Here is a 23,552-nt window from a genome sequence, read left to right on the forward strand (position 1 = left end):
CTACTACATATGCGATGTAAGAGAGACAAAGATGGAATGATGCTCTCTCCTTGTCAAGCAGTCAGTATGTTACCACAGAAATTTCCCCTGCTTCTTATGAATCTAGTGAGAATCTTATTGTCCAGATATTTCATAAAATAAGTGACATAACTTCGTGAATTTTTTTTTAATATATTCTTTATATAATAAAGCAGTCCTCTAAAAGGCCGGATATTACATTTTCGCTCTTAAAAATTTATAATAAATAAAATACGGACTCGCGGCTAACCCAACCTTACCCGTTTCTAGCTGCGCATTCCCCCAAGTTTATTAAAAATTTTTATTTTTATCTTTTTTTTATAAAATAGCTCTTTAGAGGACTACAAATGAGCTTACTGATTAAGAATATCCTAAATTTAATAAAATTCATTCAATATTTTGGCTAATATTTGGAAAATAAGAATCTGTAATTCCCGGCCGGCCAATAGGCGTCTCCACCATGTCGCCTGTCGACCCTTAACGCAAGTTACGCCTCATGTGACGGCACCTCGATATTTATTTTTTTGATAACAATCAAACTAATAACCAACAAAAGCTAAAATATGACCAACAATGATCAATAAAAGACCAACTATTGATTCCAATTATTGAAACTTCGAAAATCTAATTTTGGCTAACTTCACAAAACTAAAAGTGTGTGCTCCCCGCTTTAGCATTACTGTCAACGCGAATTCTGATTGGCTTCTGCTTTTCTATTTTCTGCCAAAGTGTGAATCCGCCCTAAACCTCAAAAATTAACTAATTACAGTCGAGTATTTTCATACTTGACCATGATTGGTCAATTTCTTAAGGCTTAAAGGCTTGAATTACTTATTGCGAACTAAACCTAATACCTAACCTTAACATCAAGCTATCCGGCGTGGTTTAACTCAAAAAAAGAAAAAGACAAAGAAAACTTCATAATTATTAATTCTTTCGTTGTTACAGCATATGAAATATTACAGGAAATAATTTTCCGAATATTACATGTAATCTGCAGTGTTTGAATGTGAAAAGCAGAATATTTACAATTTTGTAATACTTATTAATTATGAAGGTTGGTGTTAATTTAAACGCTCGCGCATTAGAAAATTATTATCAGGGGTAGTATTTGATTTCGAGTTTTTTTTTATGTTCTAGAAAAAAGCTAGAAAGACAAGGCGTCAGCTTTTGGCCGACAAGGCTGCGGTGCAACAACAATTGATCAACAAAGCAAATGCCTTGACAGATCCATTAGAGACTTTAGAAAAATGCCATGAATACATCACAAAGGATTGTACAATAAAATTATCTTGCGTCAGAGCCAAGGACGCGCAGCCAGAATGTCTCTCTTGGGTGTTCGATATTATGGAGAGAAACATGAAGGACATGTATAAACAGTCCTCTTGGGGCTGGGATGCAGCTGAGAAACAGACTGAATTAACAGAAGAGACGGCTTGGTACTTGATAGCATCGTGTAATGACAAGTTTTTAGGCTTCTCACATTTTCGCTTCGACATTGACAATGGCGATGTAGTATTATATTGGTATGTATATTAAGTATATCTTAAGCTCTAAACCTTAAGGAATTGACCTTGAGCCCTAAACCTTAAGGAATTGACCTTGAGCCCTAAACCCTAAGGAATTGACTTTGAGTCCTAAACCCTAAGGAATTGACCTTGAACTCTAAACCTTAAGGAATTGACCTTGAGCCCTAAACCATAAGGAATTGACCTTGAGCTCTAAACCTTAAAGAATACGCAGAGTACGCACGTACACACACACACACACATATTTAAAATAAAACTGTGATATAAATTAAATATTTATATGTATGTATATAGCTATGAATTACAATTGGAACCTGTGATTAGACGTAAAGGACTTGGCCGTTTTATGATGTCGGCTCTGGAATCTATGGCGAATCAGAATCGGATGTTGAAAATTGTTTTAACAGTTTTCAAACGCAATCTATCGGCGATACAATTCTTCTATACACTTGGGTAATGAAAATTTATCAGTACCATTACAAATAGATCAGCACTGTGTGTGCAATATTTTTAATAACATCTCTTGTTGACATTATGCAGGGTGTCTCATAGAAAATTGCTGAAACCAATCAGCTGTTATTTTTTAATGTATGCAGTTTTTGAGAAAACAAAAAATTGTGTTTAAAAGAGGAAAGGAGGATGTTAAAAAAGGTCGATTTCCCGATTATCAATGGAACCTAAAATTCGAGTTCCATAGGTATCTATGAACCATATAAGATATAAAAATGATGGTCTTTTTTCTTAGAGACCTGGGGAAAGTATTGAAAATCTGTCAAAACTATTGAAAATAGCGTCATTCGATCGATCTGAAGACAACTAAAATCGATGACATGGATGACATTTCAATCAAACCAAGTTCTGGTTAAACACTTATCAAATAGTTTTTGAGATCAATAATGTTTTAATATCGGGTTTGCAAAATTCAAAATTGCGAATCCAATATGGTGGATCAGTATTGAGAGAAACTAGATGCCAGGATGTAGTTACTTCCGAATAAAAGATCTGATTCCACATTCAAATACATTGTTTTTTAATTTGTTTATTTGTTTGTTAAATATTTTTGTTTCTCAATTGATTGCTCACAATTACTTACATTTTATTGTTGAATAGAATTCTTTAGTTCTAACATAGAGAATATTAATAGTTCTCATATTTTCTATGTTAAAACTAAAGAATTTTATTCAAAATGAAACAAAAATATTTAAATAAAAAACTAAAAAACATAATGTATTTGAATGTGGAATCAGATCTTTTATTCGGAAGTAACTATATCCTCGAATCTAGTTTTTCTCAATACTGATCTACCATATTGGATCCACAATCTTGAATTTTGCGATCCCGATATTAAAACATTATTGATTTGGAAAACTATATAAGTGCTTAACCAGAACTTGGTTTGATGAAAAATTCACCCATGTTATCGATTTTATAGTTATCTTCAGATCGATCGAATGACGCTATTTTCAATAGAGTTCTGATAGATTTTCAATACTTTCCCCAGGTCTCTAGGAAAAAAGGTCACCATTTTTACATCTTATATGGTTCATAGATACCCATGGAACTCGAATTTTAGGTTCCATCGATAGTCGGGAAATCGACTTTTTTTAACATTCTCCTTTGCAGTTTTTAATGGATAACAATAAAATGTTTAATGTATAAATGTTGCCGCGATTGGCTCTTATTGCCTGTCTTACACTTTAAATTTATATTTATATTACAGAGCCTTGTTATACTCTTAACTTATACACGCTGGCTTAAAGGCGTTTGTTTATCAACATTATTATATATATAACAGAGAAAAGTATAGAATCGAAAGGATCTGAATAGCTCAGTTGGAAGAGCAGTCGCCCGGCAAGCGAAAGGTCTCGGATTCGATTCCCGATTCAGCGACTTTTGGATCTATATTTTTCTCTTGCATTTATTTATTTATTTCCGTAGAGGGGTTAAAGGATTATTGAAATTAAATCTCAAAAATGAGATTATTTCATATTTTAAAATCTTGACCGTGACCAAGTAAAATTTGGTGCCTTGTGCACAGATATTTAATTCTAACGAAAAAATTTAGTTTTGTTGGGATAACGCTGTCTTCCGCGATTGGCTCTTATTGCCTGTCTTACACTTTAAATAAAATGTTTGTATACCAGTTTATTTTATTTAAAAAAGTAATGAAAAAGTGCTAATAATCACATATGTAATAATAAAAGTAATAAAAAAAGTACTAATAATAACATATGTAATGATAAATATTTTCGAAGTGCGCTCCATTTGGATTTGTACAAAATTCTGTTCTTTTACGAAAACTCGTAAAAACTATTTCTAACGTGTCATTTTTAATGATGATTCTTTTAATAACTATTTTAAATCCGGCACTGTTGAAAATATTTATCATTAGTTTATATGATTTTATGTGATTATTAGTATTTTTCATTACTTTTTTTAGTTTATATGATTTTATGTGATTATTAGTACTTTTTTCATTACTTTTTTCAACTAAACTGGTATACAAACATTTTATTTATATCTATGAAAAACTGCAGATTTTCCTCTTTCCAACACATTTTTGATTTTTTCAATAACTGCATGCATTAAAAAATGATAGCTAGTTAATTTAAGCAATTTCGTACAGGACACCCTGTACATAAAATTTTTATTCTTTTTTTTTATTATCCTAGAATTGTTAGCAATATTTTTCATACTAATGTGTGTACAATGTAGTCCAAGTATAAAATTTCCGTGGAATCCAAATCTATCTTATAGAATCTATAATTGACTAGTATCAAAGTACTTCTTTTGATAAAGAAATAGTTTCTCATTATACTAATTTTTTTGTCATATTCTCACTCAACTAATATTAAATGTAATTGTTTGAACTATATTTCGTACTTAAAACCCCTGGATCCTCGTCGCATGTTAGATTGTGACGTGAGAAGCGAGAAAGTATACGAAAATTCTTATGTCATTTTTATCTTTTTATTTCGAAATTGTATCTAAGAACTTTTAGCGTGTGTTTTCTTGCCTCTGATGTCACAATTCCAATATAATCGATGAGAAGCCAGGAACCTTAATGTAGCCTTTTTTATATCAGAGATCAACTCGAAGAATCACATTTAACATGCTAAATGTACCGTGAGAATGTTACATTAATTAATTCATAAATAAATATTCAGTCATAAATCTTATAACAATATCTCTTTTAGCATAAAATGTTTTAAAAACTAAATGCATAAAATATAAAAATTATATTTCTTATTATACAAAATGTAAAATGTTAATTTATTAATTTGAGATTTAAATAATAACAAATTGAGCAGCTAATTTTATAGTAGCAAAATGCGATGTTCCCGGATATTTATAGATTGTCTCTTCAAAAATACTTGATTTGACATTCTATCAATTATCAAATGCTCCCATTATCAGTTGTATTGTTTTGAATTTCTTCTTTTTTGCTCTGTTTTATTTTTACTTAGAAATTCTACTAAATCATAGGATTATTATCTAGAATAATATTTTAATATAGTTTATATAAACTAAAGAAAAAAAATACTAAAATATAAGTAATAATAAACATTTTCTCTTTGCACTTATTTTATCTTAACTTGGAAATGCTACTAAATTATAGGATTATTATCCAAAATAATATAGTTTACTTAAATTATAAGTTTACTAAAATATAAGTGATAATAAACATTAAATCCAATGGCAAAAAGCGATGTTGAAATAAGGTAAAAATTTGCCTGAAAAGAGACGTAGAAAATCATCGGTTCATTTTATTTTTGAACCTGCAAAACTCGAATATGAAGCTTAATTAACCAAAATTCACGAAACTTTGTGAAAATAATATAATATTTACTGCAAAACGAGATTTTCTTGCATTTTCAAAATTTTCTGGATTTTGAACATTTTCAAAAATATAAAAATCGATATTAGGCAAATTTTGAGCCTATTTCGATATCGTTTTTTAGAAAATTATTTTTACGTAAGATTTCAATTAAAAATGATTTTTAATTGAAATCTCCCCATCTGGGAAATACACATTATATGTGTAATTTCGAAGAGGATAGCTTTCCTATCGCTATAGTTTGACTAGCAAATAATGTACATATTTAAACATTATACTTGTTGTATGCAACTACGTTCGTATCTTCGATCGAAAACGATAACAATTTCTAATGAGTCTTAATACTGTGTTTCAGATTTAAATTAGACAACTCAAGTCCGACCTCAGCGTACTTGGATTATATAATCTTGAGCAAACAATGTTTTCGTGGATAAGAAGAAGATACAAGACTGAGTTTTTCTTTTATATTTTCCTTGTCTCCTAATGATTTAAGACTGCGTCTTGTGAAACAAAATCGGCAATATTTGATGTGGGCACAAATTTACAATAGGCGATTTCAGAGACGGACCCACATTGTGGAACGTAAGAGGCGCTTTACTTATAGTCCAGTCTTCCATGTCGTTGAGAAACTTGGTCAAGTCGATTTCCCCCGATTCCGAGACGTTGAAGTGTCGCAGATGGGAGTTGTTGAAGCAAAAGTCCAAGGCCGACTGATGCAGCACCATACCAACGCCCTTGCCGGCGCCTTCGGGAATGGGAAACACACGAAGACTGACGATGTTTAGGTCTACTGGAAGATCGTATCGAAGGGGCGAGAAGTGGGCGTGCAGGTCGAATGACAGAGAATTTCGCGGATGCAGAGCCACAATTGGATGCAGCAACTCTTCCGAAGCTAAGTGGCCACTTAGAGACAACAGTCCCGCTGGATGATTAACCGATGGTACAGCAGAGGGACAAGTGCCCTCCTTCCTTTCCAAGGTCAACGTGAACATGTGATTTGTCAGCAAATTGTCCATTATGCCCTGCCCCAATCCTCGATTATCATCCTGGAGTAATCTTCTGTCTTGCATGATCTATTTATAAAAATCATACACACAGCATATATGTACATTAATAAATTTTTCATGTGAACACATCAAATAAAGCGCATTTTTTTAATAGAAGAGTGTTGTTCAAGAAAAAATTCACTGAAACGAGACTAATCAATTCTTATAATTTTTTAGATGTTGAAAAAGGGCTATTTTCACGAATTTTGCCATATAATGACAATGTTGTTAGTTATTTTCATCCCTCAAAAGGATACCCCTTTTTTGCAAATTTCTCAAAATTGACATGTTATTTTATATACCTTTTTTTTTTTTAAATTTATATATTTTTGTTTATGCGTCAAGTTTTTGACAAGATCAAGTTTATATGATTTACCTCAAGTTGACCAGATGCCATAGAGGCTACACCTAATGGCTGCGCTGTGGAGATTGTTAATCTAACTCTTTTATCTTCTATATATGCACTTGCTGCCATTGGATAGTAATTGCCTTGTGTGGGAAGCTTAGGGAATCTTTGTCGTCGGATCATCTAAAAAATATATATATATATATATATATAGTACATCTCTAACAAATATAGTGTTCAAAAAATATAGAGACCTCTGAATAGTGAATGAAAAAATATTTTATTATAGTGTTTTGGAAAGCTCTCTAGCTAAGCTACACGAATAAAAAATAGGGGTTTTCATTTAAAAATTTTAAAGTGACTGACGACGCTGTTCAAGGTCATACATTTAAAAAATTTTTTTCTATCTTGCATATTTTCTGAATTATTCAAGAGTCTTCATATTTGTTGATCATCCTGTATATACATATAATAAATATATAACATAAAAAATTACATTGAGCCCATTTAGATCCGTGAAGAATTGATCGCCGGATGCGATATCCGTGTTGAAACGCATCGCAAGCTCATAATTTTGCATTTCCGTTATGTCGACCTCATTTAATATGTGCAATCCGAGTCCGTCGCTACCAGGAGAATTAAACAACGTGCAGGTATGTCGCACGTGAGCCAATTCTATGAACACCCTCGACAGGATTGGTCCGGTCACCAGGTGAACGATCGTCCTACTGTCCATAAACACCGGATCCGGTTCCGGTTTGTCGGGCAGGAATAAATAGGCGCCACTTTTGTCCTTGCCGGAGCCCCTGGTGCCATATTTCACGAAGTCCAAGTGTATAGGAAACGTAACGTTGCCGACTCGCAGAGCCTTCAACAGACCAGACTTCCCAAACGAGGCGGACAATTCTGGTCGTTGACTGATCGAGAACTCTTGCATGTGCGGTAGAATCGTCAGAGGACCGAAACCAGGCACCGACAAAAGGGTAATGTCAGTATTGAAGATGGTGACATTAGCTGGATACACTTCCCTGTTTAAAAAGAATAGAAGAATAGATGAGTCTCTAACAGAGCATGCATTAAATCTCTTATTAATTCATAAGGTAATAAAAAAAGGAAAATACAGAAAGAATAATGATCCATATTATAATCATTTCAAGGTCACATAAAGGTCACTTTCAATTTTTTAAATAGAAACCCCTATTTTTTTAATACGTATTCTTGTAGCATGTCTTGAGAGCTTTTCAAAACACTATAATAAAGTATTTTTTCATTCAGTGCTCTTCAAATTATAATACTTGAAATTTATAGTATTTTAACATAAAATACAAAATATCTTGCCCCATAACTCGAAAAATACTTGACGGAAAAAAGTTTTATTATAGTGTTTTGAAAAGCTTTTGATATAAGCTATAAGAATGTGCGTTAAAAAATAAAGGTTTCCATTTAGGAAATTAAGTGACTTTCATATGATTATCCAAGGTCACATAATTTTTTGCCGTAGCTTTCATACTTTCTGAGATATTTGGCTGGCTCATTTAAATAAGGGTTTCCATTTAGGAAATTAAGTAACTTTCATATAACCTTCAAATGATCCAAGGTCACAATTTTTTCCCATATCTTTCATATATTTTGAGATATTTGGCTCATTTGAAATTGGATACCTTGTATTTTCCTTTTTTTTAATCATAAACATTTTTATCGCATTTACTTCGTGTACGATGTCTTGTGCAGCGCGTGAACTATGTAAGTAGTGATACCAAATCCTGGTACGGTGACTAAAAACGATAGCTCGTATCTGGCCGCAGACAATGCGGCCGAACCGATCCAAACCGGGGACACTTGACACTTGACGATCTGACCTCTTCGATCTGTAACTCTGACAAACGGCGTTGATACAATCAAAGTTTGCACCTTCGTCCTCTGCCTCGGGAGAGAATTGTACAAGATAATCTTTCTCGAAGGGTTATCGTCACCCAGATTAAGAACGTGCTTCTCACCTGCACTCGTGTGATGCGACCTTAAAAAAAGATTCATATACATTTGTACATATATCTTTTACTTGTTACTAATATTAGGAAATATTAGGTTCTGTTCTTTTCAGCTGAACAACTGGCTGCACCAGTTCAGAGTTTATCTTCTTTTTTCCAATGAGGAGTATAAAATAGTCTATTCTTTTCAGCTGAACTGGTTGCATTAGTTCAGAGTTTCTTTCTTACTCCACATTGGAAAGAAAGAGATAAACTCTGAACTAGTAACTAGTTTAGCTAAAAAGAACAAACCCACAGATAAATTTTGAACTAGCCAATTCAGCTGCAAAAAACGAGATCTATTGTTATTTATTCTCGTACCTAGTTTCGTCTAATGAGAAATACACAGTTTCCGTATCTATGGGCGATACTTGCGGAGTTTTCAACAAATGAGCAATAGATTGTTGAAGTACATGAGCAGAGTTGTTCAACGCCATTATCATCTTTTGGGCGTAATCTATCACAACATTGTCTCTGGCAGTTCCAGTAACTCCGTCATGATGTTGAAACAGGGAATGCCACATTCTGGCCTTGCTCAAACGGGACGCGAGGTTTCCCTCCACCAATTGATCGTTACCTTTGGCCCAGGCTATAGCGGCCAATGCTTCTGATCCTCGTAAGGAAGCCAGTAATACACGATCCAATCGTTTGTGGAAAGGCCTGAAAGATAACACAATTAAACACAATTTTTTGGGCAGGACATTTTTCTTTTGGAATTGAAAATACAGATGATTTAGCAATTCCGCGTAGAGATAATTTCGCTAGATTAGATCTGTTTTTAATTTTGAAATTTGAGTTTGATAATTTTATTGCTTCAAAAATAGAAAATAATTCTCTAATTTAAGTTATCAATATTTTATTGGAAAGAAATTTAAGAATTAAAAGTATAAAAAATATAAATGCAATTTTTCGCCATCAAGAAACGCTTTAAAATACAAAGACTTTTTTCATCCTCACCTTCAATTTTTAACACATTTCATTTTAAACATATTTGAAAGCGCCCTCTAGTGGCGAAAATTTTAATTCCAAAAGAAAAATCTCACATCCGAGAACAAAAATTGCAGTTTGTCGTTGTTCAAAGATTATAATATTATTCATCATCCCTAAAAGATATAAGATTCTTCTACCTAGAAGTATAGTAACCGCTCCAATAATGATCATCCCTGTCGGAATAGGTGAAGAAATCGCCGGAGAGAGTCGGAAACTCATTCAGGTTGCGCTTCTCCCTGACCGCCTCGAAGTAATCGTTCAGAGTTCCAAATTGTATCTGAACGTTCAGGCGCGGATTTTCATTCAGGTAGTTGAAGAGCTTCTGATAATTATCGTACTGAGCCTCCCACTCAGCCACATGTGTATACCTGAAGTCGTCGCCTAAAGGCGCGAAAACCACCTCGGTCTTGAAAAGCTGCGCTTTCTTGCGATACTGATCCAACAAGAGCATAGCCCTCTCTGCCACATTAGCATTGGTGATGGTTTTGGGTGGAATCTTCCATGGACAGCTCAGCCCGAAGTTCTGCATCCTGTAGAAATCGAATTGGCAGCACACTTTCGGATCTGGTCCGCATGTGTGAGGAATGTCGTAACTGTAAAACGGCATAACATGAGTGAACAGTTCTGTGGAGCCATCGCTGTCCCACAATTGCCTCCAGCGAAACTCCAGATTCTTGTCCCTGGCTAGTTTCTTCTTCACCGAATAATGAACTCTCTGTATCAATAGGTTCTCCAAGCCCGAACTCTTCAAGAGATACGGCATGGTGGGAGAGAGGCCGAAGGGATCGATGGCCCAGCCAGAATTCGGGGTGTAATCCAAATTATACTTGAGCCACTGATGACCCTCGGTCAATTGGGTCAGCTGAGCGATCCAGTGCGATACGGATTCGTCTGGCATGACCCATCCACCAGACACAATTTCCAATTGTCCGTCGTGTATCAGACGACGCACCTCGTCTCTGATGACCTTGGACTGATCGTCCCACCAGAGCTTAAAAAATGATATTTCTGCCCAAATAAACTTGCGTCTCCTGTCTTCGCTCAGTTTGGTCACCATATTGTTCAATATGCTTCTGGTTTGGAATATATAATACTTTTCGAAAGTGTTTAGCCATCCAGGGTCGTTATGCGAATGAGGCACGACGAATACCTTCAGCTTTCTGTTAGGGTGCCACTGTTTCTCATCATAGACGATATTCCAGCCCTGCTTCCAAACCCCACCATCCGTATTATCAAACTCCAATTGTTTGTACAGCTCTAACATTTGTATGTCGACTTCTGGAACCTTTTGAATATTGAAGTTACACATGAGGCTCTTTCCCAGGTGTGGAACAATGGCATCATAATTATTTGAGCGGTTGACTGTTTGTACAACTGGTATAAAATTGTGTTTGATTTTTGCTGCCTGTTCCTGTAGAGCATTCATGACTTTGTGATGCTTGTCAAAATCCTTTTCCAATTTTGCGAGTCTGTTTTCAAAGTGGAGCCACTGATTCTGGAAAAGAGTAAATAATTTTTACAATTTGTCACAAATCTAGTGTATGCTAACACATTTATTGATAAAATAAAATTTAGTATAGTAAAAATAATAATTTATATATTAAAAAGAAGGCAGCGCTAGTACATTTTATTGATAAAATAAAATTTAGTATAATATAAATAATAGTTTATATTAAAAAGAAGGGAGTACTAGCATATTTTATTGAGAAAATAAAACTTAGTATAACAATAATAATTTATGTTAAAAAAAGGCACTGCTATAACTTACATCATTTATGGAAAGTTTAGAATCTTGTCCAGGTGGAAAGAGGGTCAGATCCATCATCAGATAGATCATTATGCAACAAGCAAGGATCAGACCCACTCCAAGAATGGCAATGGTCTTTCTGGTTCTCATTTTGTTATAGATCTTTCTTCTCCTCGCATCAAGTTAAACGTTTCAGTTCACTTTTTTTTTCTTGTAATCATCAAAAGCACAATAATAATTTAAGCTAATTTTGACCTATGTGCTAATTCAAATGTCAAGTGTAAACCTTATCTAATCTCTACTTGCCAAATCTACATTTGTCTACAAAAGGTTACGTTAGAAATAATAATTCTAAATTGTAAATTTTTAATTTGCAGTGAAATTCGGTGAATTCTTCTTGAGCTTGAGATAATAAATCTCATAAATCACATAAACTCGTTTCCGAGTCTCCTTTAATACTTTATTCGTTAAATTATCTTGCCATCTGCGACGATTATTTTACTGCATTTTACTTCGTCGTCGCAGAAAAATATATCAGTGTGTATATATATGTATATATATATATATATATATATATATATATATATATATATATATATATATGTATATATATGTATATATGCATATGATTGCTTTTATTTTTTATTTCTAATCATTTTCAATCGATTTAGTAATCAGACACACTTGTGATCTTTCAGCAACAGTTTAGAAATGTGATGCGCAACTGTCAAATGTCAAAAACAGATGCTCGTTGGCTGTTTTCCTTTTAGGCGACACAAGCGACATACTCATCTCAATTTGACACACTTCGTTTTCCATTTTAAGTGTTGAAAGAAAAACAGACACAATTTAACTGTTTTACAGAGATATGCTTTATTTTTAGATGACACAGACGGCACATTCATTTTAAATTACCATACCTCTTTTTCCATTAATGAGTGTGTTGAAATTAAAGTAGGCATACTTCGACTCTTCTAAAAAGAAGTCGGAATGTGTCTCAATTAAAATTGGACGCAACCGCGTATACAAACAGGTGAGAATTGACACGTGTTTTCATTAAATTTAAAAAATTTTATATTTTGCACTAATTATCTTTTATAATTTTAATATTTTACTTTTTATGAAGAAGAAAAAAATGATTACGGAAAATACTCATTTTTCTCCGTCCAGCACCGAACCACCGACGAGGTACTATTAAAGACCGACGGCTTTACGGGAGTTTGTGTCGCCTACTAAATAGGCCTGTCAGTACGATGTCGGTAACTATCAAATTCCTATTTTATATATATAAATACTTATATATATATTTAATTATTAATTATATTGAATATAAACTTTATAATTATAATTTACAATATAGTAGAACAAATAGAATGTTTTTATTAGCTATTTATTGTCATGATTATCGACCGATGCCGGGCCCACTGGGCCCACTTGATAGAGACAAAAATTTACCCAAAGCCGATAGTCTTTAACAGTACCTCGTCAGTGACCGAACGCAACGAACTTAAAGCGGGGAGCACATACTTTTGCATAAGCGCATAAGCATATGCATAAGAAATTCGATTGGTTGAATTTCTTATGCATAAGTTTATAGACCAATCAAGATTATTATGCTTACGCTTGTGCGCCTATACAAAAGTGTGTACTCCCCGTTTTACTTCGTCGGACATTGAGTTTGGACTAAAAACCTATAATAAGAGATGCGCCAACTCTGATTGGCTCTTAAAGTCACGTGGTTTTTTCGCCATCTTCTGACCATTGCAAGCGCGCGTCAACACAAATTACTTGGTGCAAGACACGATCATAGTAGAACCAGTATGTCGACTCTCTGTTGGCACTTTTGATCTTTCATTTCTGATTATCTGCCATGTTTTTGGGTGGCCCACTAGCATATCAACTATTAAAGTGTCCTAGTTTTTATTGTATCTAGTTTAAGCACAAATTTATAAATAATCCGATTATTATTTATTGTTAAAAATTTTATATTCATAACTTAAATAAAATAATAATGTAAAAAAAATATAATTTTTGTAAACGTACATTTATTGCACATTAGACATTCACATATATGTGACACTGTGACCACAGTATTCGTCTCTGAGCATCATACTGATCTTGCATCTGATTGGTTCCACTCAAAAACATGGCGAATCGACGCAAACCAGAAAAAAGGTGGAGTGCACTGTGACGTCCTGCCATTGGTCGAAACTCTAATTTTTTCGCTTTAATATCATTTCTTGCAAGAACCTATATAATTAACTATTTTGAGAATGATTTAACTTTGAATTAGACGTCTTTATCATTTATCGTTAGTAATACCAGCATAGGGAATCTTCTAGTTGTAACTAGTCTAGGGACTAGCAACGCGACCAATCCAACACAACAAGCGTATACCTATAAATTACTAGTCGTCGCCATCTCTTACAACCCTAACGGTATGAACGATAAATGCGAAATATAATTAATGTGTGCAAATCTATTGATCAATGTGTGAATCTTATAATCAATATGTTTGAAATTGTATAATCTTATTTATGGAATAGTTAAAATGATGAATCGTCTGAATAAATATCTTAATCACACAATGGTGAATGAATCATAAAATTAATAAATTCTACCCACACGGAACAAAAACCTCTAATGGATGTCCACTAGACATCCATCAAGGAAATTCAAAACCTCTATTAGACGTCCACGAAACCTCCTATAGACGTCTACTAGACATCCACAGTTCCGCAATTCATATATCCATTCAACATCCATTAGACGTATTCATGGATATTGTATGGACGTAATATGGAGTATACCATGGAGCAATTTGGACGTAATATGGAGCAATCATAGATATTTCATGGAGCTTTGATAGATAATAAATAGACGTTAATTGGAAGACATATAAATGTAGATTTTTGATTTTGTTTTGGTTTACTTCGCTGTAAATTAATGTAGACAATTTTTTTATTAACAGAAAATATTTTTATTGATGAAATAAATATGTTTATGAATACAAGTAAAACTAATATACAATATATTAATATAAAATTAATATAAGTATTTTTTATGGAACAAAATTAATATAAGTATTTATAATGTACATATAAATTTTTCTGCGACTTATCTAACTCCAAGAACGACAAAAAGAAAGATAAACGCATTTACAAATTTATGAAGACTTTTCTCGCTCCATTTTCGTTCTCAATACAAAAACTTCTCAAATTATACATATATATATATATTTTTTTTTTCCGAGTAACGCGAGGACATATATCTTATAATTAGACAAATTAGGTCGATAAAATAATATATAGATACAAATATTTGTATAGTAATGCTAATTGTAATAATGACAAACATGAACGCTTATTCTCTTATGAAAAATTTTCGTATGCGAAGATGACGCTGAACGAAAATTGTGTGTGTGTGTTGTGTGTGTGTGTGTGTGTGTGTGTGCTGTGCGTGTGTGTGTGTGTGTGCTGTGCGTGTGCGTGCGTGTGTGCTGTGTGTGTCTGTGTGTGTGTGTGTGTGTGTGTGTGTGTGTGTGTGTGTGTGTGTGTGATTGGTATATACTTTTAAATTTAAAAATATATACCAATCTGAAGAATCGCGTAGCGTCTTTCGCATAGGAAAATTTTTCGATTTTAACAATTGAGGTCCTGGAACAATTCTAACAGGGAGAGGCTTCGTCCGCGCATATCACTGGCTTCATCGGTCTTCATCGGTCCAGTCTCTGCGATCTCGCTACATTGCTGAAATATAAAAGTATGTGTGATATACACGTATAATATAAAACATCAGATGGGTGATAAAAAAAAGTGCAAACGCAATATTAAAAGTAGATAAAAATTATTGCAGGAAAGGGGCACTGGAATTATATTTTTTTTTCGTCACACAATTTCCAATATAGACGAAGAGAGAATATAATTACATTGCCCCTCTTCTTGCTAATGTTGACGCGTTGACTTGTATGAAAGCGCGCAATTTATGACTACGTTTATACGATCCGATTTACGCCGCAATTATAACATCGATATTATTATTAATACAAACGTTTAAGGGTGACGTGTAAACGTAGGGTGCTTTCCATTTAGTGACACAAGTCGACACAAGTATCATTCTATCTTTGTTGTTCACTGTTGTTGAAAAAAGACAGAATGATGCTTGTGTCGACTTGTGTTGCTAAATAGAAAGCACTCGTAGTCATCTCGCTCGTAAAAGCGAAGCGTTCGCGCCAGTGATGTCAGAAAGAATTAAGCTTCGAGCAACACGCATCTCCCCCCCCCCCCGCCTTTATGGTTGCGTGTTGCTCAAAGCTCGCTTTTAAAGGCTTTGTTTACACCGAGCACTTAATACGCGTACCAAATCCTATACGTTCTATAGGTCAGATAAGTCCTATAAGTCAGATAAGAGTCGGTAGTCGCGATCGACAGTTGAGTCGGTCTTTGTAGTCTTGCGACAGGAGCTTAACGGTGGTATGTGACGTATGTACAATATGTGACGTAATTTACGGTCTTGTGGAAGGATCAAATGTAGTGTTAATATACAGTGAGCGTCAAAGATGAGTATACATCTAAAATACATATAAACATTAAGTAACAGTATAATGTGTAACATTAATATTATAATTTTTCATATATAAGGCATGCTACATTGCAATTACGTTGCAGTTATCTTGTTAAGTGAGAAATTATAATATTAATAGGAGCTTTCCGGCAAGACACAGTGTAACACAATGTTCACTAGTATAAGTGAGACACACTGATACGTTCTCTCTCACACTAATGGACACTGGTGTCGCCTGTGTTACCTGCTGGAAAGTTCCCAAAAATGTTACGTTACCGTTAAGCCTGAGACACAATGCGAGGCAATAGCGATAGGAATAACATAACACAAATTTCAATCTATAAGAAACCACATTCCATTGGTACGTGGTTTCTTATAGGTTGAAATTTGTGCTGTGCTATTTCTATCGCTATTGCCTCGCATTGTGTCTCAGGCTTTACTTTATCTTTACTGGAATTCTAAAGTACAATATTAGAGAACTGTGTTTTCATTGACATTATTAATAACTTTTCATTTCTCTATTCACTGCAGTCCTCCAAGAAATTAGACAAAGCATTACCTTCGCGTCTATTCATCCGCTTCTCCTCATTTTCATGCCTCGCCTTGGAATGTCGGAACTACTCCATAACTCGTCGTTGTATTTTTCTCTGGTCGGAATCCGGGATATTGTGAAGTATGGATCCTGTAAACATTTTCTTTGTTTTAACTTTCTTATTTTATATTCATTGAGATAGAGAGTGCATAAATTATATTTGAATAATTTTGCTTTTTTAGTTTTATAATGCAAAAAGATTAAAAGTACACAAAATTTTATTCACATAAATTGATTCATCGAAAACTTTTTAAATTTGATTAAAATAATAAACAATTACGAATATCTACGTGGTGTCGAATGGAAAATTGCTGAAAATAAACAGCTGTCATTTTCAAATGCACATAGAGAGGAAGCAGTAAAAGTAAAATATTTTCTAAGAGAGGCATTTTTATTTATACATAGAGTAAAGACAAATATCGGAAATATACTTATTATTTAATAAACGATTTATAAAAGATGGTTCAAGATAATAAAGGAAATTGATCAGAGCTGTGAGAATTAAAAGCAATGAATGGCATCTCAAAAGAGACGTAAAGTTACGTAAAATTATTTATAGTTTCCGCAAGAGATATGATTTTGTTTCAATGATGTTTTAATGATGCACTTTAAATATGTCATTAAAAAAAAACTTTATTATAAATGATAAGAATGTCTTTACTCTATGTGAAAATAAAACTGCTGAATGTCCTCTATTTAAAGATATTTTAATTTTTTCTGCTCCCTACGTGTATTTAAAAATAACAGCTATATATATAGGTATACATATAGGCCCGTATTCAGAACTGCACGTTTCAGAACGGTCAATTTTTAACGCACATAAGAAACAAAAAATTAAAAAATTTTTTTACAGAGGACATTTTGCATTTATTTACATTTAAACAAAGATAATTGTGGAAATAATTTTATTACTACGAACAAACGTTTATTTCAAAATGCTAATTAAATATATATATATAACAGTTAATTTCAGTAATTTATCAAGGGCGCATTGTACTATATTGTCCGTATTCGGAATGCGCTTTTAAAAATGTTAGCGCGCTTTTTTGTCATTCTATCCTTATTTCACGTTTAATGAACAATAAAGATAGAATGACAAAAAAGCACGCTAACATTTTTAAAAGCGTTCTGAATACGGACCATGCATATAGTACAATGCGTCATGATAAATTACTGAAACTGTTATAATTAAATTAGTATTTTAAAATAAACGTTTGTTTGTAGTGATAAAATTATTTCCAATCTTTATTTAAATGTAAATATAAATGCAAAATGTCATCTGTTAAAAGATTTTTTTATTTTTTTGTTCCTTATGTGCGTTAAAAACTGACCGTTAATTATAGTCAACAAATTTCCGTGACACCCTGTAAAATAACACAGAGAGAAAGAGCGAGAGAGAGAGAGAGAGTTTGCATTCGCGCGCGCGCGCGCGCGTGTGTGTGTGTGTGTGTGTGCAGTTTTTTTATCTGTCATTATGTGTATATATATGAAAGCATTACTTAATCACATATTTTTACGTTTAATTAATATTTAAACTTACTGAAAATAACTTTCATCACTTCCAGTTTCTGCAGTGGTTCCTTTCCGCGTCGGCCTTCCCAGTTATATCTCTCCGCCAATTTATTGGAGAATACTTTATACAATGTTCTCTTTACGGCATCATCGACACTTGTCCCTCCGATGGATTTGATATATCCGCGCTATAAAATAAAAAGGTAAAATAATATATTATTATCAGATTAAATAATTCCTTAAAATTCTTTTAAATTCTCAATCTTTCCAATCATTTTTTTATAACAATTTTAAATTATTAATAATCTGAACGATAAAATGTATGCAATAAAAGCTTGTAAAACTTCATGGTAATTGTGAGTTACAGTATTTGTTCAATTATCAAAATATAATTTCGCGTCTGATTATTTTATTGGTAAAATATTTATATCTTATTTATATAAATTTATATGCGTTTACTTACTATTTCAGTGTTATGTTGGGAATTTGACGCTTTCAAGATCTCCTCAACTTCCGCTAACTGAACTACGGTTTGCAAGGGAAACCGGTTTTCAGCGCCCTCAAAGGAAATTTGTGTTCTCTCACATTCTGTGTCTTTATTAATTTTGTCCACTATGATGTCTACTAAGGTCAGTATTTGCCTCACATCATATTTTACTGATGCTACTTCCCTCGTTAATTTTTTTAAATGATCAACTACAAATATTATTAGTATTTATTTTCTTGAAGGCAACGTGTAATACGACTGATTTATAAAATCAACATGATATGTAATTGTAATGTATCAATAGCATATAAATTTATATAATAAATGTGTTAACGTTTATAATAATAATATAAAAAAAATACAAAAACATATAATAAAAAAACGTTATAAAATGTGCATAGTATATAAAATATACGAATAGCTTATAAAACATAAATTAGTCGCATTACACGCTGCTTTCAAACGATAAACCAGAAATATACAAGAATAAATGTAAACTGTTGAAAATATTTAAATTACACGCGCGCGCGCGCGGGTGTGTGAACGTGTGCGTGAGCGTGTGCGGGCGTGCGTGCGTGCTTGCGTACGTGTGTGTGGGTGTGTGTGAGAGAGAAAACGATTAAAATACACAATACTGCGGACATTGATATGTATAAAATCATATAAAAGAATGATTATTAAAAACATTATAAAAAGGACCAGTAAAGAGATTATTAAAAAATATTATTAAATTATGCGCATNTTATATTTATATATATATATATATATATATATATATATATAAAATGCGCATAATTTAACGATAATATTTTTTAATAATCACTTTAATAATACTTTAAGTACTTTGTTTAATATAACCTTTTCAATAATCCTTTTTTATAATAATTGAGTGCATAATTGTGTATTTCAACCGTATTTACACACACACACACACACACACACACACACACACACACACACACATGCATTACATTTAAGCTGCGTTCGGAAACATCACACGAGTGCACACCGGCCGCCAAAACTCTATTCTATGCGTTAGACCTGTTCTACAATAGAGTCGTAAGCTGTAAGACGTAAGAAATTGACCAATCACAGTCGATTTTTCTTCTATTTTAATTCGTCTGTGATTGGTCAATTTTTTATGTCTTACAGCTTACGACTCTATTGTAGAACAGGCCTAACGCATAGTATAAATTTTCAGCGGCCGGTGTGCATCCGCGTGATGTTCCCGAACGCAGCTTTACTTACCAATTGGACCTTCTGCGTGTGAAAATTGATTATTAAAATTTTCCTTTTCCTTTTCAATTTCTCTGTACGTATACTTATTCTTAGTAGCTCGGCCAATTTTTCCCGCATCATTGTCATTATGTCTCGAGCCGATCGATGGCGTCAATGGTGGATCGATGGTGTCATACCAATTATGTGTCGAATTAATTCGATTTTTCCCTTTTATTATAGGGCTGTTATGCGAATATTCATTGTCTGACCGACCATGGGCATGTATCAAGCCATCTCGAGTTTTCTCTCTTGGAGCAATAATAGTACGCGGCATATGTTCCTCAGCATCTGTTTCACATGAAGCACCGAAATCATCTCCATTCCTATCTTCATTAATAGGCGAAGCTGTAGAGAACAAAATTGTATGTATTATTTTAAATATTGTATATAAAAGTTAAATATACAGGGTTTGTCCGGAAAGTAATGCGTCGCATTTTTTTGTGACGCGACTATACATCGCAGAGCGATGGGACCGGTTGGGGAGGAAGGGGGGTACCCTTAGCTTTCCAACGGTAGGTCGCTCAATTGTTTCCATGCGCTTGGAGGGTTAGGACGGCTTATTCTGTGAACCTCTGCTTAGTGGTCGCGTCGAACTTGTGATGGAGAGAACGATAGAGCAACGCTATGCGATAAAGTTTTGCGTGAAGCTGGACAAGACGCCGCTGGAAACTTTTGAAATGCTCAAGAAAGTTTGGCCCCGGCGGACTTTTTTTATTTCCTCGGCTGAAAAGGGAGCTCAAAGGACAACAGCTCGAGTCGGTTGACAACGTACAAGCTACTTCGACGGCCTCCCTGAACAGCATCCCAGTCAAGGAGTTCCAGAAATCTTATGACGCATGGAAATCGCGTTGGCAAAAATGTATTGACGCAGAAGGGTCATACTTCGAACAATTTTAAGTTGTTTTACCTATGCGATCAATAAATTCTTTTTTAAAAAAATGCGACGCATTACTTTCCGGACAAACCCTGTATATATACATATATATATATATATATATATATGTAACTTTAATAATATTAATTATAAATATGAAATTTTATGTAATGTTGCGAATGCTCACCTTGTAAAAATGATGAATGGGAGCTCGAGTTTGTAATTTGCGATGATTGTGATTTTTCGGAAGAGCGTACATTGGATGTAGTTTTACATTGTATCCGAGATACATCTGAATCGTTGAGTCGTTGATCTGTGTCAAGATTTTAGTAATTAATTTTGATAGAATTTATATAGTCTGGATTTTATGAACTTCTCATTTCACTGTAACACTCTAAATTTTATTTCAAATTAAGATTACGATTTATCGTTAGCATTTTCCCAGATGCATCGGACCCACTCTAAATTTTATTTATTACAAAAGAAAAAATAAAAGTATCAACACGTCTTAACGGTCCAACGTTCGAAATTATACTGAATTTCGGTGATGATGTAACGTATTAGAATCGATGTAAGGTGACTTTGTGTTCGCCATAAATACTTTACCACGTGTTTTGAAAACTTTGATTCCAATACGCGACATCATCAAAGTGATTCAAGCTATAATATAAAGAAAAGTTAAAGAAATTTAAATATAATATAATTTTACATGAATCATAAAAACAATATATTATTATATATTAATAAAATAAAATATATGTATAATATATATGTGTAAATGTATGTATAAAATATATAATACAATATGTTAAATATAAGAGATATAAGAGAGTTTTACACATATATACATACATATATTTAATGAAGAAAATATATATACATTGAATGCGTGTGTGTGTATGTATATACACACACACACGCGGGCGCGCGCAATGAAAATGCTTATAACATTACGTTTTGCAGGAGGACATGGAGCAGGTGGCAAATTTACACCAGACTCTTCTTCGCTTTCCGACGAAGAGTAAATTTTTCTCGCTCTATGTTTTCGGTAATATTTTGCTTCCTTTTCCGTGTCCATATCTGACGTGTATAAAGCTTTTTCTGCCTTCGCATAAGCCTTCTGTAAGGACGCTGAAAATATTATAAACATTAAATATTATAAATAAGTAAAATATTTATAAAAGTCAGTAAAACCCTATACTTAAATATAGTACTTACAATATTCGCCAAAAATTCTTATAACTTCTAATGCGGGCCAATCAAACTTTGGTATCTCCTGTTTCTCTACCGCTTTTCGGATTTTTATATCCGTCTTAAAATGCGAGGGATATTTGCATTCATCTTTATTTTGCAACCAAATTTTTGGTATTACTTGAATACCATCCGGGAATTCTGCGACGACAAAGCCTTGATTCGACATCTTCTTATACGCATCTACAGCCCACGGGAAGTCAGGAGGAAAAGCGCACGGCGACGAGCTTTAAGGTCGATAATCCTAATAACATTCATGCGAATTAGTATATTCATCATTATATTCGACACGGAATTCTTTACAATTATATGCGAATTGAGGACTCTATACGTTTTTTATTATACAGAAAAGTGTGTAAGTCAAATTTATCATTCTCTTTTCGAGTTTACAGCGTCAGACATTTGCGTTTCGGAGCGATTGATTGCATGTATAGTAATATTTAATCAAATTTAACATTTACAATATATATAAATAATACTTACTGTGTATGTATGTGTAACTGTCAAATAAAAATTATTAAAGATTACAGATTACTTGTTTAATTTTTTTTATAACACTCCTTGTCTAATAGTATATATTGTCCGAGTAATATAATCACAGCTGAATTATTAATTGCATGTATTGTAATATTTACCCAGTCAGAAATCATCCATCGAATTGACATATAATCGACGTCGAAATCATCACAATTACATCGAAGTACATGTAATTTCGATAATTTCGACGTTGATTATATGTCAATTCAATGGGTGATATTTGACTGGATAAATATATATATTACAACCAACAGAACATGACATCCAATGGATGTCCATATAGCCTCCATAGTTCCATGGAACATATATCTCCACGATGGATGCTGTATAGATTTCTAATAGATCTCCATATTATCTCCGCGATAAAATGATCGTCTGTAAAGCAATCATAGAAGTCTAATAGATATCTATGATAGATGATAGATGAATACATATTAAATATATTTGTACACGTATTATTTCTTTTACGTTTTTAACAAAACAACATTTAATTTTAATTTAAATATTATTTATAATTCTCAAATGTATTGAAAGTACACTTAAAAACATGTAATATTATATATCCTACTTTTAATTTTCTAAAATTTACAAATTCAACTTTACTAAATTCATGAATATAATATAAATATATTAAATAATAAAATAATAACACTAAAAACATTATGTTTCTAGTTTCGCATTTGCTACTTCCATTCGACATCCATTAGACATACTCATAGATGTCATATGGATGTAATACAGAGTAATTATGGATATTTCAAAAAATGATGGATGGATAATGGATATCCATTAGAGGTTACATAGATGAATAATGAACATCTACTAGAGATTATATAGATGATTTATGGATGTTTCTAAAATATTTCTAGCTTAATTATTAAAGAAGACAATTGGAAACACACAAAAATACAGAAATT

The 23,552-nt window shown here is 33.1% G+C and overlaps 3 protein-coding genes and 1 long non-coding RNA gene across 9 annotated transcripts; 2 read left to right on the top strand and 2 right to left on the bottom strand.

Moving 5' to 3' along the window:
- Window positions 1-852: 852 nt before the first annotated feature.
- On the top strand, window positions 853-6,548 carry Naa40 (N-alpha-acetyltransferase 40). Its single transcript, XM_029302692.2, has 4 exons — window positions 853-1,075; window positions 1,159-1,544; window positions 1,842-2,000; window positions 5,741-6,548. The coding sequence occupies exons 1-4, from the start codon at window positions 1,070-1,072 to the stop codon at window positions 5,817-5,819; spliced, it is 630 nt and encodes a 209-aa protein (XP_029158525.1). The 5' UTR covers window positions 853-1,069; the 3' UTR covers window positions 5,820-6,548.
- Window positions 1,459-12,685, bottom strand: alpha-Man-IIa (alpha-mannosidase 2). 5 transcript variants are annotated; one of them, XM_029320263.2, is made up of 8 exons: window positions 12,462-12,685; window positions 11,563-11,751; window positions 9,932-11,289; window positions 9,126-9,464; window positions 8,486-8,794; window positions 7,274-7,805; window positions 6,808-6,960; window positions 1,459-6,458 (listed from the first exon to the last, which is right to left on the bottom strand). In XM_029320263.2, the coding sequence occupies exons 2-8, from the start codon at window positions 11,689-11,691 to the stop codon at window positions 5,874-5,876; spliced, it is 3,405 nt and encodes a 1,134-aa protein (XP_029176096.1). In that variant the 5' UTR covers window positions 11,692-11,751; window positions 12,462-12,685; the 3' UTR covers window positions 1,459-5,873. The 5 variants fall into 5 exon arrangements, with proteins under 5 accessions (XP_029176096.1, XP_029176097.1, XP_085340801.1 ...); XM_029320264.2 differs by having other exon boundaries at window positions 11,563-11,862; XM_085484675.1 differs by lacking the exon at window positions 12,462-12,685 and adding an exon at window positions 12,330-12,454.
- Window positions 12,686-14,619: 1,934 nt separating this feature from the next.
- LOC114944367 (uncharacterized) lies at window positions 14,620-22,511 on the bottom strand. The gene is made up of 8 exons (XM_029320260.2): window positions 22,066-22,511; window positions 21,802-21,978; window positions 21,035-21,160; window positions 19,944-20,318; window positions 18,672-18,904; window positions 18,237-18,396; window positions 16,664-16,786; window positions 14,620-15,290 (listed from the first exon to the last, which is right to left on the bottom strand). Exons 1-7 carry the CDS (start codon window positions 22,265-22,267, stop codon window positions 16,722-16,724), a joined length of 1,338 nt encoding a protein of 445 aa, XP_029176093.2. The 5' UTR covers window positions 22,268-22,511; the 3' UTR covers window positions 14,620-15,290; window positions 16,664-16,721.
- Window positions 16,454-21,940, top strand: LOC114944369 (uncharacterized). Of its 2 annotated transcripts, XR_003822168.2 has the most exons (5): window positions 16,454-16,777; window positions 18,262-18,411; window positions 18,680-18,837; window positions 20,154-20,335; window positions 21,811-21,940. It is a non-coding gene; the product is annotated as an uncharacterized LOC114944369 (long non-coding RNA). The 2 variants fall into 2 exon arrangements; XR_014925134.1 differs by lacking the exon at window positions 16,454-16,777 and having other exon boundaries at window positions 17,848-18,411.
- Window positions 22,512-23,552: the final 1,041 nt, after the last annotated feature.

Source organism: Nylanderia fulva, unplaced genomic scaffold, assembly GCF_048542155.1.
Source record: "Nylanderia fulva isolate GAGA-0341 unplaced genomic scaffold, ASM4854215v1 Scaffold305, whole genome shotgun sequence".
NCBI classification, from domain to species: domain Eukaryota; kingdom Metazoa; phylum Arthropoda; class Insecta; order Hymenoptera; family Formicidae; genus Nylanderia; species Nylanderia fulva.

Bases quoted from the DNA above. Each gene is read 5' to 3' on its own strand.
- Naa40 (XM_029302692.2), top strand. The intron at 1,545-1,841 runs GTATGTATATTA...GTATGTATATAG, and splicing joins GGCGATGTAGTATTATATTG to CTATGAATTACAATTGGAAC. The intron at 2,001-5,740 runs GTAATGAAAATT...ACTGTGTTTCAG, and splicing joins CAATTCTTCTATACACTTGG to ATTTAAATTAGACAACTCAA.
- LOC114944367 (XM_029320260.2), bottom strand. From the start codon at position 22,267: ATGTCGAATCAAGGCTTTGTCGTCGCAGAATTCCCGGATGGTATTCAA. The intron at 20,319-21,034 runs GTGAGCATTCGC...TGTTCTCTACAG, and splicing joins CCATTCATCATTTTTACAAG to CTTCGCCTATTAATGAAGAT. The intron at 18,397-18,671 runs GTAAGTAAACGC...TTTATTTTATAG, and splicing joins CCCAACATAACACTGAAATA to CGCGGATATATCAAATCCAT.
- alpha-Man-IIa (XM_029320263.2), bottom strand. From the start codon at position 11,691: ATGAGAACCAGAAAGACCATTGCCATTCTTGGAGTGGGTCTGATCCTT. The intron at 9,465-9,931 runs GTAGAAGAATCT...GTTATCTTTCAG, and splicing joins AGCGGTTACTATACTTCTAG to GCCTTTCCACAAACGATTGG. The intron at 7,806-8,485 runs GTAAATGCGATA...CTTTTTAAACAG, and splicing joins CACAAGACATCGTACACGAA to GGAAGTGTATCCAGCTAATG.